This window comes from Euleptes europaea, chromosome 5, assembly GCF_029931775.1.
Source record: "Euleptes europaea isolate rEulEur1 chromosome 5, rEulEur1.hap1, whole genome shotgun sequence".
Taxonomy (NCBI): domain Eukaryota; kingdom Metazoa; phylum Chordata; class Lepidosauria; order Squamata; family Sphaerodactylidae; genus Euleptes; species Euleptes europaea.
This window is the reverse complement of record NC_079316.1, coordinates 113,398,124-113,412,902: the sequence shown is the minus strand read 5'-3', so window position 1 is coordinate 113,412,902 and position 14,779 is coordinate 113,398,124. Positions and strand designations below refer to the sequence as shown.

Sequence of the window (14,779 nt, the reverse complement as noted above, 5' to 3'; positions counted from 1 at the left end):
GCCAATGGAGGTGGGGAGAGAGACTGCGGCTGGCATTACAACAGCCGTTAAACTCTGGTCTTAAGAGAGCAGTGACCACTCAAATGTGGATGCAGAAGAATGGCTTCCACAGCCACAAATAACTCCGGCAGCTGCAGCGGCCTTTCAGGTTTGGTGGTCGATTCGGGACGGAAGAGATGCGCATGAGCCCATAGTCTCTGCAGAGCAGTGGCAACGATTCTCTGCCGCTTGCACGCGGGTCTTGGCATTCTGCTTGCCATGCTCCACTATTTTAGCCAACTCCAATCAAGGCTCTGGAAGAAAAGAAGGCAACAGTCAGTTGCGTTCAGCACATTGCTACAGAAAAGCGCACATGATCAAGAAGTGAGCAAGAAGAAAGAAAGATGCCTGGCGCCAGAAGATGCAAGACGTTTATATAACAAACTGTAGCTACTACGAGAACATGCAAAATAGTTGTAACAAAAGTTAAAAGAAATTAATGGAAGAATAACTCGGCAGAATATGCTGTCATGGTAAAACTAACTAATTTAATAAACAAAAGACCCAGAGAAGAATTGTTTCTAAATTGGAGGCTTTATTATGCTTATGTAAAAACAGCATGTTATGAGGAGCTCAATATGGATGTTAAAATGTGTTTTTAAAGGTATTTTTGTTTAGAATGTTAGAGGCTAAATTGGGATAAAAGGCATATTCCCACCCAGTGTATATACTTTTTCTTCTATATAATTGAACAGTAGATATAATATTTTTGATGCATTATTGTAATCCCCTATTTCCCCCCTATCCCTTTTCTTTTATGTTCACTGCTTTATTCTTTTGAAAATAACATAATAATAACTAAAACAAAAACAAAAGTTCAAAGACATTGTGAGACATGTATTGCAGCACTGATAATATTACACAAAACCGCAAGTTTGGATCACAGCTCCAAATCCCAAGGTTACAGCCCGAAGAAGAGCTATCGAAATGGGACATTAGCCAGCATACCATCACTGTGGTGGTTTTGTGTTATATTATCAACGCTTTCTGTTTTTGCTCGTTATATGTGTACTGCAACACACGTCTCACAATTTCTTTGAACTTTTGTTACAACTATTTTGTACTCATAGTAGCTACAATTTGTTATATAAGCGTTTGGCAGCCTCTGGCGCTGGGCACCTTTTCTTCTTCTTCTTCTATCAGAGGTTTCTCCCTCTTCTTTTTCCCCAAGAAGTGAGCAAGCTAATGGTGTAAGATCTGCACAGCAATTCCTTCCCATCATTGTTGACCTGGAAGAAGGGGGTCACAAAATATCTGTGCCTTCCTCCTCCAAGCTGAGAGGCTCGGCACAAAAAATGTAAGACTGCTGTGTGACCAACATGTCTTTCCTTAAACAAGTACTTTTGTTTTAGAGAGTTTAAAAAAAACACACACCTTGTGATAAAATGGCAACAGGTATATGATCAAAAAATCAATGGTGCAGCGTACTATCGAGTCACTAAGAATCATGTGTGTGTAAATTGCTGTCAAGTTGAAGAAGAGGAGTTGGTTTTTATATGCCGACTTTCTCTATCACTTAAGGAAGAATCAAACCAACTTAAAATCACCTTTTCATCTTCTCCCCACAACAGACACCTTGTGAGGTAGGTGGGACTGAGAGCTCTAAGAGAACTGTGACTAGCCCATGGTCACCCATATGGAGGAGTGGGGAATCCAACGCGGTTCTCCAGATCAGAGTCCACCACTCCAAACAGAGCCGACTTATGACGACCCCATATGCCCTCTTACTCCCACTCATGCGGTCCCAATGACATGTATGTTAAGGAGGATAATCAGGATGAAATGGGAAAAACACATTCAAAATATTCTCATATAAAACAGAAACAGCCATTTCAATACAGTGAAAACCAGAGGGAAATGGAAGTATTTGTGAAGAGCTGTCCCTACCCTCCGGCAGCAGGAAGAGAAAGCAGATCCTTGCATTTGGACCTCAAGCAACCCCTTTGTTTTTAAACTTAAGTTACAAAAAAAAAGAAAAAAAAGAATCCAGTTCATGCTTCCATTCATGCCTGGGATCCCCAGCCTTACCATCACGCTGTTGTTCCGGTCACTCGTCGCATCTTGTATAATTGAGCTAAAACTGCTGAGATAGTTGAGATTTTCTTCAATCATATGTGAAAAGGGAGCCCTGACAATAATAATAATAAAAAAACAGAGAAGAGCAGCTTTAAATTCCAGAGAACTCTTTCAGGCAGAGCAAAAGCAAAAAACCAAAATGCTTACAATCACTCCTGAAGAAAAGGTTCCTCTTTTAATATGTATATTGTTCAGGTGCTCCAGTTTATTTACATGGTTACATGGTTATTTACATGATTGACTCGTCAATCACCAGTGGAAAGACTGCTGACATAATTTCGGGAATATCCATACATTCCAGTTTCTAACATTCACATGGCGACAATACAAAGGGTTTAAAGAGAAAAGGAGAGTATTTCTGGTTGCATTTGTCCATTTTTGGACAGGTTTATACTACGTTCTCTTGCCCAAAACATTTTTTTTAGTTTGCAAAGTAATTCTCAGTACTCGCCTTATGTGAACTACAGGCTGATACTAGGAAGTAGGTATAATTAAAGACAAAGAAAGAACAACCAGGACTAACATCCATTTAGCAAGATGGCCCTTATTCATCAAGTTTTAGGAAAAAGAAATTCAGTAACCAACTATCCTAGCTCGCACAAAGTAAAGGTTGAGTTGATGTGCACATTTTGTGTATGTGTGTGTGTGTAAAGTGCCGTCAAGTCGCAGCCGACTTATGGCAACCCCTTTTGGGGGTATTCATGGCAAGAGACTAACAGAGGTGGTTTGCCAGTGCCTTCCTCTGCACAGGAACCCTAGACTTCCTTGGTGGTCTCCCATCCAAATACTAACCAGGGCTGACCCTGCTTAGCTTCTGAGATCTGACGAGATCAGGCTAGCCTGGGCCATCCAGGTCAGGGCACATTTTGTGTATAATCGACAGTAAAAAGCAAATTAAAAAGAATTATCTCAATTGACAGGGAGGAGTCCTTTAGGACCTTCTGGTAAACGCTGCGTTAGAGAAGTTCCTCATATGAGATGTTCTGAGCAGGAAGTCAACTCTCTCCTCATTCTGGTAAAGGTAAAGGTGACGGTCCCCTGTCCAAGCATCAGGTGACGTCACATCCCGACGTTTACTAGGCAGGCTATATTTTACGGGGTGGTTTGCCAGTGCTTTCCCCAGTTGTCTTCCCTTTAACCCCAGCAAGCTGAGCGCTCATTTGACCGACCTCGGAAGGATGGAAGGCTGAGTCAACCTTGAGCCGGCTGCCTGAAACCGACTTCCGTTGGGATCGAATTCCGGTCGCGGGCAGAGCTTCTGACTGCAGGACTACAGCTTAACACTCTGCGCCACATTGGGGCTCTCTCCTCATTCTGGTAGGAGCGTAAATTACCCAAAGTTTAAGGGTGTTTACAAAAGGGAACCGGCTGTCACATTCCCTTAGGCTTACTCGTTTCTGGAGGCCGCCATAGAAGAAAGAGGCTGAAGCGCATTTCCTGGAGACGTTTGTGAGAGCCACGTGGATGCCGGAGACGCATCGACGCTGGAACTGGCAGATTTAGCAGAGCTCTGAGTCTGCAAAGGGGAAAAAGAGAAGCTGGTGGAAAAGAATCCCGTGAGATCGCTTCCATGCTTGGCTGGCTTTTGGCAAACTATTTCCATCATAAAAATGAACAGCAGGAACATACGGCTACCACAGCTATAAGATGGCCGCCCACCACAGTAGCCTGTCAAACCCTAAATCTGGGGTCCCCAACTGTTTTGAGCCTGTGCGTACCTTTGGATTTCTGACACAGCACGGTGGGCACAGCAATGAAATGGCTACCTCAAAATGGCCGCTGCAGGAGAGCCAGCCACAAAATGGCTGTCGCAGCTTACCTTCAGCCACTCGGCGAAGACCCTCGTTCTGTGGTGGCAGCTACTGCTAAAGCAACACTTAAAAAAAACCCTGAACAGCCAATCAAATCTCCAGGGCCAATCAGAAGCCTTGCTGGGCAAAATCCCCACCTGGTCCCACCCTCTTTCCAAAAACGCTTGGCAGGCACCAGGGAAGATTCTGGAGGTCACCGAGCACAATCACCACACTGGGAACTCCTGCCCTAAATCGTCCTGAAACCGTTTGTCCAAGGCCCCAAGAGCTTTGTTATCAGTGGCAGTGAAAGTCCACCCACACACCCTGCTTTTCACTACATGTTTCTATATCCAAAGAAGCCTTTCATTTCCCTACAAAGCTACAACACTGTGACATTTTCCCCACAGATTTGGGGTGGATGTCAGGATCACACAGATGTATGCATCTGTTTCTGGCATTTGGTTTAAGAACTAGCTTGGAAAGAAGGCAGTTGAGGGGAGACATAGAGGTCTACAAAATAATGCATGGTGTGGACAGAGTGGACAGGGAGAAGTTTTCCTCTACGCAGGGTCATCTGCTAAAGCTGGAGGGTGAGAGACTCTAAACAGACAAAAGGAAGTATTTCTTCACACAGCGCATAGTTAAATTGTGGAACTCCCTGCCCCAGGATGTGGTGATGGCTGCCAACATGGAAGGCTTGAAGAGGGGAGTGGACATGTTCATGGAGGAGAGGGCTATCCATGACTACTAGTCAAAATGGATACTAGTCATGATGCATACCCATTCTCTGTAGTAACAGAGAATAACCTATTGTGTTAGGTGCTGTGGAACATAGGCAGGATAATGCTGCAGTCGTCTTGTTTGTGGGGTTCCTAGAGGCACCTGGTTGGTCACTGTGTGAACAGACTGCTGGACTTGATGGGCCTTGGTCTGATCCAGCAGGGCTTTCCTTATGTTCTTATGGAGAGTACAAATATTGCTACCCAAGCAAGCCAACAACAATTGCCTCTTCCTATAACGCTTAGTCCTGGAGACTCACATCTCATTTTCTTTGATGGAACTACCCTTTAATTTTGTGGATGTCAGCATCACACAGAGACAGCAGGGCACCCGTCCCATGGGGAGGGGGCTTTTCAATTATTTCAGAAGAAACAAAAAAAAGTAGCTTCATGCTCCGTATATTAATTCAAGGTAACCCCTTTGTCACCAGAAACTGTGAAACCTTACATAAAAGAAGGGCTTGCCGCAGGGTGGATAAAAATCAATACCTTTAAAAAAATATTTTAAATCAGATTTTAAAAATTTACATCAGTTGTTTTTGATAAAATGCTTTTTGAGGAAAAATCTATCTAATGATAGTTTTCTATTTAAGATACATTATAGTCCAATCATGAAATAAGGATTAGTTTGTAATTATGTAGGCTGCATATTCATGCAATTTTTTTTGGTTAAATAAATTCCATTAATCCATTCACAATGTCATGCACTTCCAGAGGTTTCTGTAATATTATTTGGGGCAGTTTTTCTAGCCAGAAGATATTCTCACAGATGCTTGGGGTTTTGCAGTTCTCAAAACTGTGAATTTGTGTCTACAGACATAACATGCCTCTTCTTCCCAGCAAAAAATGTTATAAAATAAACATGCAGAGAAAAAGACCTTAATCCCATTGTTCCTTTGCAAATCTATGCACACAAGATCAACCCCTTACCTCTAAAGTGCTAAGTTTGAAGAAGTTCAATGAACAGAAGATTGTTTGGAGTGGAATAGATCTGCACAAGGAGCCAAGTGTGAGGAGGGAGAAAACCACGATTTATATCTAGTCTTACTGACTAGTGATTTAAATTGTGATTTAAATTGATTTTATTTAAATCAAATTCACCCTGGTTTGCCGTCACTTCTGGAGTGAGAGGAGGAACACTTACGCAAGCTATTTTTAGCAAATGCCAGATTTCCCGCTGCCTCTTCCCTTGCATCTGCATCACAGAACTGTCGGCCTCCTTGATATTATTCAGAGCCACTTCGATCTTTGGCAGCAGATCGATAATCTTCTGCTTACAACCTAACAGCTTGCTGGGAGACAGAAAGAAAATCAAGTCACCCACCGGGCGCCAGCTGGCTCCTGACTGAAAAGCGGAACTGAAACAGAGGAGACTTCCGGGATTTGGTTGCCAAAAGAACACTAAAGCGAAGTGAGACCTTGTGTATTTCAGTCCTGCGAGAATCCCGGTTCAGAGCTGTGGATGCAGTTTGTGCTCACAGCATCCAGAAGACTGAATTAGCGACTAGAACCTGGAAACAGCAAAGACCACACACTGGTTTGTTATCCATGGCTGTTTCCTTCGCGGTCACCCCTCCGATGACTTCGGGTCTTTGTGTTGATTATGCACGCCGTTTCCGACTGTCAGAGGTCACTTCGCTCTCCCCCTCCATTTCCCCACATTTTGTGGGACTTGTTTTATCTTGAATTTGAAAATGCGGGGAAAGACAAGGGGAGAGCGAGCTGACCTCTGACAGTTAGTATTCCTAGCCCACCCCTCCGGACGGTATTACCTTCCTGACACCACCTCTCCTCGGTCTCTGCTTTCCTCAGCACTGTTCTTCCTCTGCTCCTTTCACTCAGGCCGCTGGTTCCCTCACCTCTTGCCCTCGAATCCTTCTATTTCATCCCTGGACTCTGCTTCTTCTTCTCGTGCCGGTCATTGGCCCTTACCCACCACAGCCAAGAGGCTGCTGTTCGTCTGCTCGAGTTGGCCTTTTGTAAGGTCTTTTCCCCACTCAAACCAGATTCCTCACTTCCATCAAGGGAGAGATGTCTACCGCCCCCCTCCCCCCCAAAAAAACAGGGCCTTTGATAGTTTCACAATAGATTCACTTTAGACTCATAGAGTTGGAAGGGACCACCAGAGCCATCTAGTCCATCCTCTTGCATAATATAAAAAATTCACAACTATCTCCCACCCACCCCACACACACCCACAGTGTCCCCTACTCCATGGTCAGAAGATGGGGGGAACTCCTCCAGGATCCCTGGTTAATCTGACCTGGAGGAAAATTGCTTCCTGACCCCAAACTGGCGATTGGCATTACCCTGGGCATGCAAGAAATGGCCACAAGAGCCAAACACTGACACAACCCTTCCTTCCCTTCCTCTCCTGCCTAAGTTCACAGAATCTCCAGTACAAGGACGTGACGACTATCCAAACCTATGGCTTCTGAATGAACCCTACAATTAATGAAAGGGGGTACTTCACAGATCCAGCAAAGCCTTCCAGCACCCCATGGCTTGACATGGTTTTAGGCACAATTTGAGTTGAGGCCTAAGCGGTCCCCCCACCCCGCTCGAAAGACTGGCCGTGCTCCACTGCTGGAGTACGTGGAAGGATGGACAGACAGCATACATTTAGAGGCCGAAGTGGAATTCCGATGGGTGGAAAGAGGATGTCAGCCCTACCTAAGATGTCTGTAGAGTTCCTTGAGCACCCAGTCCTGGCTTTGAACTGTCTGGACGATGATCCTCACCATATCTGTGCTGTCGCTGTAGGAGTGATCTGAAAGGAATCCCTGTCATGTTATTCATCAGTATTAACAAGCGACAACCCACGCATATATGCTAGCTAGATTTAACATGCTACCATCTGCATGGAGGACAGGAAGATACAAAAACATTCCACCTAATGGTACATTGCGTCCCTGCTCTGATAACTGGATTGAATAATCTGTTCATGCATTATTCCACTGTAGATTTTTTTGTACAGGCACGCTTGGATTTATTGGAACCTGTGTCGGCTCAGCTGACCCAAAAAAACTGCTCTCTGAGCAGAAGATTCTCAAAAATTAATTGGCAGGGATCGAACAAAGAACTGCTGTATCTGTAGCTAAGTTGCTGTTCTCTGCATTGAAAATACTGGCCAAGATAACATCTGGTATATAATTTACTCAGGTTCTAACCTTTACACTGTTAGATATTCTAGAAGAAGAAGAGTTGGTTTTTATACCCCGATTTTCTCAAAGGAGTCTCAAACTGGCTTAGAATCCCCTTCCTATTCCCACAAAAGACACCTTGTGAGGTAGGTGGGGCTGAGGGAGTTCAGAGAGAACTGTGACTGGCCCAAGGTCACCCAGCAGGCTTCATGAGGAGGAGTGGGGAATCGAACCCGGTTCTCCAGATTAGAGTCTGCTGCTCATGTGGAGGCGTGGGGGGAAACAAACCTGGTTCACCAGATTAGAATCCACTGCTCCTAACCAGGACTCACAATAATAGGCTGAATGAAGTATGCTGAGATTTTATGTAGGTATTTAAATCTGCAGCAGTGTTTTTTTTCCTGCTTCTGCATGGCTTGGGGGCAGTAGCAACAACTGACTGACTGACAAAATCTATTATGTGATCAAGTCAAGTCAAGCTTATTAATACGGTCGACTGACCAATCACATGCCAACACATCAAAATTTCTAGGCACAATAGTTTTGCACCGCAGAAACACAGACTGCCCATACATATAAAGGTGTAAGGTCAATAAAAGCAACCCCTGGTTAAAATTATCAAATTAAAATTGATAAAATTGTAAAATATTCTAACAATCATTCTCTAATAGAGCTCTGTGTATTTTAATAGCAGCAGCGCAGAATTTAGCGGTTTGGAGCGTAAGCTGAGGGTCTTCTCCTAATAGGAGCTTCTTTGCCAAAAGCTCAATTGACTCATCAGAGAATTTACCAAGTAGGGGGGAAATAAGCTTTGATCTTTGTGGTAGAATGGGCAACATATCAGTGTGTGTTCGATGGTTTCAATGTCCCCTGTCCCACACGAACAAAACCACTCTGATCTAGGGATCTTCTTATATTTCCCTTCTAAAACAGCCGGTGGTAGGGCCTGGCATCTGGCAAGGGTAAAGGTCTTCCTATAGTTAATAGACTCAAGATGATGAAAATAAGCTGCAGGTGAGACCAAGTATCTGGATTTATCAGGTACTAGGAAAAGTGATGATTTTCCAAGGTCTGTCTGGCGTTGAATGTCTCCCACCTATCATGTGGAAGAGTGGGGAAACCAACTCGGTTCTCCAGATTAGAGTCTGCTGCTCATGTGGAGGAGTGGGGGAAACAAACCTGGTTCACCAGATTAGAGTCCACTGCTCCTAACCAGGACTTGCAATAATAGGCTGAATGAAGTATGCTGAGATTTTATGTAGGTATTTAAATCCTGTAGCAGTGTGGGGGTTTTCTGCTTCTGCATGGCTTGGGGGAAGTAGCAACAATTGACTGACTGACAAAATCTATCACGTGATCAGAACAGTGCTGCTCTTAAAAGTCACTGGCCACCAGAATTTGTTGTTTAAGAAAGGTTGTTTTTTTAAAAAAAACAAACTTTAAAGCATTTACCTGTACTACTAGCGGCGTCCGCTCTCCTCCACAATCTCATTATTGCTTCCGGCCTCCCTAGTAGTGGGGGGTGTTTTATAGAATATGCAAAACACCCTTATCAAGGAATATAAACAATGAAGAATTTAAACTACAGGCCAGGATGGAAATTCAAGACTGAAATAGTAGTGCCGCTATACCCGTAGGGATCCAAGAGAATATATACCTGGTGCAAAAATTTTAGCTAGAAAGGCCGTTTCACTTAGGAACCTCAGGGAAAAATACGTGAGACCATCAGACCCTGGCTTGGTACAGGGCCCTGCTAATTCTGCCTGCTTGCTAGAGCTAAGCCTGCCAGTTATGTCACTCACAAGAGTCACAGTCCACGTGTCCACTGTCCTTTGCAAAAATTTCCCTGTAAACATAAATGGCATCCCAGATCTTACACAGTTCAGAGAAGGAATCTGTTCCCTACCTGGTGCCCTGGGTTTTAATTGCTTGTAGAGTTCTATAGCTCTTTGTTCACTGAAAAGAGAGAAGATTATAAATGCAATAAGACTTTCTCTCTCCAATTATTGTTATCCAATCTGTTATGAAGACAATTCTTTGCTTCTGTCTGCTATTTTTTCTGGTAAACTGTGGACAGCATGTTGGTTCCAAAACATAAGACATTTTAAAAGAAGTAATATAATCTGGCCAAACTGACAGTGTGGGAGTATTCAGCTAGGAGGCTTGGGGGATCAAACCTGGTTCTCCAGATTAGAGTCCACTGCTCCTAATCACTATACCACGCTGGCACTGGGCAATATATCAAATCTGTTACACAGCAAAAAATGAGTCCTGTTCTTACAGATTTTCCATGATGTCGCCTTGACGTCGTGCGTGGGGGCTCCTCTGCAGTTCTACAATCTCTGTATGGAGAGCCATGATTTGGTCGTCCAGGTAGCCAATATCTCCAGCCTGAAAAGGACAGAGAATGCTATACATTCCGATCTACAAACAGCGAAAGCATTCACAACTGCCAGTTTATCCAGACCAGATCGAGCATTGTTACTAGTTGTAACAATACACTCTATAAAATGCAAAGTGCAACGATATCCATTCTACACCGATAACAAAAACCAGCATTAAATCTAACATAGGGTCGTGGAAAGTGTTGACAAGTTAACTGACTTATTAGGAAAACATTTTTTACAGTGGGAGTAGTTCAGCAGTGGAATAGGCTGCCTAGGGAGGTGGTGAGCTCTCCCTCACCGGCAGCCTTTAAGCCATGGATAGGGAACGTCAGGCCCGGGGGCCGTTTAAGGCCCACAAAATCATTTGGTCTGACTCTTTGTGGGTCCTGGCAGATCTCTAGCTCAGAAGGATCTAAGACTGGTGATCCACCCCCTCCTGCGGACAGGAATAGCCTCTATTCAAGGCAGATGTGAGTTTGTTTTGCCGGAAAAAAGGAACCTTTTTCCTCCTTGCAGAAGAGTCATTAGCTATGGAGCTGCTAGGACCGCCCAAGAAACTGTGTTAAGCCTTTCCCACCTGGGCCATGGAGAAACGTATTCCTTCTGTACTACAAGAGGGCTGGGGGCAGAAGTGGCAACAATGGAGGGGTTAAAGGGGGCAGGGCCAGAATGCATGCGGGGGGGGGGGGAGTTCTTAGCCAATGTGTCCTCAATTCACCCCTGCAGGCAGAGGTAGCAGGAGCCGGCTGTAGAATCCGCCACAACCATGCGGAGCGGGAGCAACTCCAGCGTGTGGCTGGACGGCTACGCCCGGCTGGTGCAACAGACCATCCTGTGCCACCAGGTGGGCGAGTGCGCCACCGGTTGGATGCCTGCCTGCTTGCCCGCTTGTGTGTGTGTCATCTGGGGCAGCTGCCTGCTTGGGGCTTGGTTGGCTAATTTTTAAGTTGATAATTTTGTATGGCCAGCGAATGATGTTATAAATATCCAAATGGCCCTTGGTGGAAAAAAGGTTCCCCACCCCTGCTTTAAGCAGCTGGACAAGCTCTTGTCAGGGATGCTCTAGGCCAGGGGTGGGGAACCTTTTTTCAGCCAGGGGATCACCAGTCTTAGATCCTTCTGAGCTAGAGATTTGCCAGGACTCACAAAGGGCCTGCTCTAGGCTGATCCTGCATTGAGCAGGGGCTTAGACTAGATGGACTTTATGGCCCCTTCCAACTCTATGATTTTTGTCGTCTGTGTTTGGGAGAAGGCCATAACATTTCGACCTGTAAAGCATGCCAAAAGTTCACTCCCAAGACCATCTTGGGACACATCAACAGAGGCAGAACATCCAGATCACAAGATGTCACAGTTCCGCTGCTGTACACTGTGTTAGTCAGGCTTAACCCAGAGTACTGTGTGCAGTTCTGGAGGCCTCCCTTCAAAAAGGATGTGGACAGAATGGAGGCAGGTGCAGAGGAGAGCGGCGAGGATGATCAGGGGCCTGGAGACCCTACGAGGAAAGGCTGAGGGAGTTGGCAATGTTCAGTCTGAAGAGGAGGTTGAGGGGGACAGGATCGCTCTCTTGAAGTATCTGAAGGGCTGTCACTGAGAGGTGGGAAGGGAGCTGTTCCTATTGGCAGAAGAGGATAGGACTCACAATAATGGGTTTAAGTTAAAGACAGGAAGGTACTGGCTGGATATTAGGAAAAAGTTGTTTTTACAGTAAGTTCAACAGAGGGTTCGGCTACCTAGGGAGGTGGGGAGCTCCCCCTCACTGGCATTCTTCAAGCAGCGGCTGGACGAACACTTCTCAGGGATGCTCTAGGCTGATCCTGCATTGAGCAGGCGGGCTGGACTAGATGGCCTCTATGGTCCCTTCCAATTCTCTGATTCTAAGCCCTGGGCCATACCGGGGTACAGCCAATGCTGCCGGTTCTCCTCATACAGCCATCCCTCCCCTTGGGCACTGGGCAGTGTGGGCATGGGGAGCGGCAGTGCCAGCAGCCTTCTCACACTTGCTCAAGTCGTTTTGGGACAGCATTGCCCGCATCGGCTCTGACCCTATATAGAGCGGGATGGCTGCCAGGCACACCAATGGAGGGGGAATGTAGTTCAGATGCATCCCATGTCCTTTTTTTATCTATGTGCAAAGCTGCCTCATTTTAAACAAAAGGGAAAAGAAAATCAGTCTATCAGTGATAACGAGCGTCTGGGCAATAGGCTGGTGTTTGCATCCTAGAATCACAGAGTTGGAAGGGGACCGCCTGGGGTCATCTAGTCCAACCCCCTGCACAATGCAGGAAATTCACAACTACCTCCCCACCCCACCCCCCATTGACCTCTACTCAATGCCCAGAAGATGGGGGGAAAATCCTCCATGAGTGAATACTACTGATCAGATTTCTCCAGAGAAGATTATAGGATGGGGTGGGGGGAGAGACTTGTCTCAGCAGTAGTGTGTGCGAAAAGGATCTTGGGGTCTTAGTAGACCAAACAGTGAACATGAGTCAGCAGTGTGATGCGGTAGCTAAAAAGGCAAATGTGATCTTGGGCTGTATCAACAGAAGTATAGTGTCCAGATCACGCGAAGTGATGGTATCGCTTTATTCTGCTCTGGTTAGACCTCACCTAGAGTATTGTGTTCAGTTTAGGGCATCACAATTTAAGAAAGATGTAGACAAGCTGGAATGTGTCCAGAGGAGGGCAACAAAGATAGTGAGGGGTCTGGAGACCAAGTCCTATGAGGAAAGGTTGAAGGAGCTGGGTATGTTTAGCCTGATGAAGAGAAGACTGAGAGGGGATATGACAACCATCTTGAAGGGCTGTCATATAGAGGGGTGGTGCTGAGTTGTTTTCTGTTGTCCCAGAGGGTCAGACCAGAACCAACGGGTTATTTATTACATTTCTACCCCGCTCTCCTCAACCCGAAGGTCGGGCTCAGAGCGGTTGAAATTAAATCAAAAGAGTTTCCGTCTAGACATTAGGAAGAATTTTCTAACAGAGCAGTTCCTCAGTGGAACAGGCTTCCTCAGGAGGTGGTGAGTTCTCCTTCCCTGGAGGTTTTTAAGAAGAGGTTAGATGGCTACCTGTCAGCAATGCTGATTGTATGACCTTGGGCAGATCATGAGAGGGAGGGCATCTTGGCCATCTTCTGGGCATGGAGTAGGGGTCACTGGGGGTGTAGGGGTGAGGTAGTTGTGAATTTCCTGCATTGTGCAGGGGGTTGGACTAGATGACCCTGGTGGTCCCTTCCAACTCTCCGATTGTATGACTCTATTTCCCATCATAAATATATGGGCTTTTCTTTCCAACATTGACTTCCCTTTCTCAGCTTTGCCAAGGAGCATGGATAGTTTCCACAATTCAGAACTACCTGTCCCACACCCCCAGGGACCCCCCTACTCAATGCCCAGAAGATGGGGGGAAACCCTCCAGAATCCCTAGCCAATCTGGCCTGGAGGCATTCGTTTTATTGATTCATTCATAGGTATTCATTTTATCAAGACATTTATGTCCTGGTCTTCCTGTCTAGCCCCAGGTTATCATCTTCACTGTCTTCCACATACCTCTTCACACTGCAAGGCCTTCTCCTCCATCTCTTTCCAGGCTTTCAGCATTTTTTCTGAGGCTTAAAGGAGGAGATTTAGATTAATTTAAGAGAAGCTACTTGCAACAAAAGAGCAGGCATTGATTTCAAAACCCTAAGGGACACCCGTTGAATTTTGGAAGTTGGAGGCGTTTGGAAAACCAGGTCCCATCCCATTCCAAGCTAAGACAAAACCATGAATTTCTGTGGGAAAAAATGCAGGTGACAAATCCTTTGATTGATACTTCGGCCTTTTTGCAATTGTAAGACGATAATGCCAGGATAGAAAATCCAGCACAGTTAATTTTTACAGATTATAACTTTACTCCCTTGCCTCAGGTATGCATCTTTAAATACTAGTGTAACTCAAGGGTGGGTCTTTACAGCAGCCAGCCAAAAAATGAGAGCTCCGATCCTTGCAACAGCTGTTAATGAAAACCCCCACCTCAAGACTTGTGCCTCAACCTCTGCTGTTACACAGTCCTAGAAAAGTTCTGAAAAATCAAGCCTCTATCATTTATATGTTTACAGTATAGCCATCAAGAAGAGCTGTTTTTTTATACCCTAATTTCCTCTACTTTTTAAGGAGTCTCAAACTGTCTTACAATCCCTCCCCTTCCCCTCCCCACAACAGACACCTTGTGAGGCAGGTGAGGCTGAGAGAGTTCGGAGAGAACTGTGACTGGCCCAAGGTCACCCAACAGGCTTCATGTGGAGGAGCGGGGAAACCAACCCGGAACCAGGTTCGATTCCCCACTCCACCACATGAGCGGCGGACTCTAATCTGGAGAACCGGGTTTGATTCCCCACTCCGCCACATGAGCAGCGGCCTCTAATCCGGAGAACCGGGTTCGATTCCCCACTCCACATGAGCAGCGGACTCTAATCTGGAGATCCGGGTTTGATTCCCCACTCCTCCAAATGAGCAGCAGCCTCTAATCCGGAGAACCGGGTTCGATTCCCCACTCCTCCACATGAAGCTTGCTGGGTG

The 14,779-nt window shown here is 45.6% G+C and overlaps 1 protein-coding gene across 1 annotated transcript in view; it reads right to left on the bottom strand.

The window, feature by feature from the left end:
• Positions 1–234: 234 nt before the first annotated feature.
• CHUK (component of inhibitor of nuclear factor kappa B kinase complex) overlaps positions 235–14,779 on the bottom strand; it is a 34,870-nt gene continuing 20,325 nt past the window's right edge. The window contains exons 14-21 of the mRNA XM_056849372.1: positions 13,769–13,830; positions 10,112–10,221; positions 9,737–9,786; positions 7,361–7,457; positions 5,832–5,979; positions 3,507–3,631; positions 2,068–2,167; positions 235–293 (exon numbers count right to left, since the gene is read on the bottom strand). Of these exons, the coding sequence (XP_056705350.1) occupies positions 267–293; positions 2,068–2,167; positions 3,507–3,631; positions 5,832–5,979; positions 7,361–7,457; positions 9,737–9,786; positions 10,112–10,221; positions 13,769–13,830 (719 nt within the window). The 3' untranslated portion in view covers positions 235–266. The remainder of the gene's footprint in view (positions 294–2,067; positions 2,168–3,506; positions 3,632–5,831; positions 5,980–7,360; positions 7,458–9,736; positions 9,787–10,111; positions 10,222–13,768; positions 13,831–14,779) is intronic.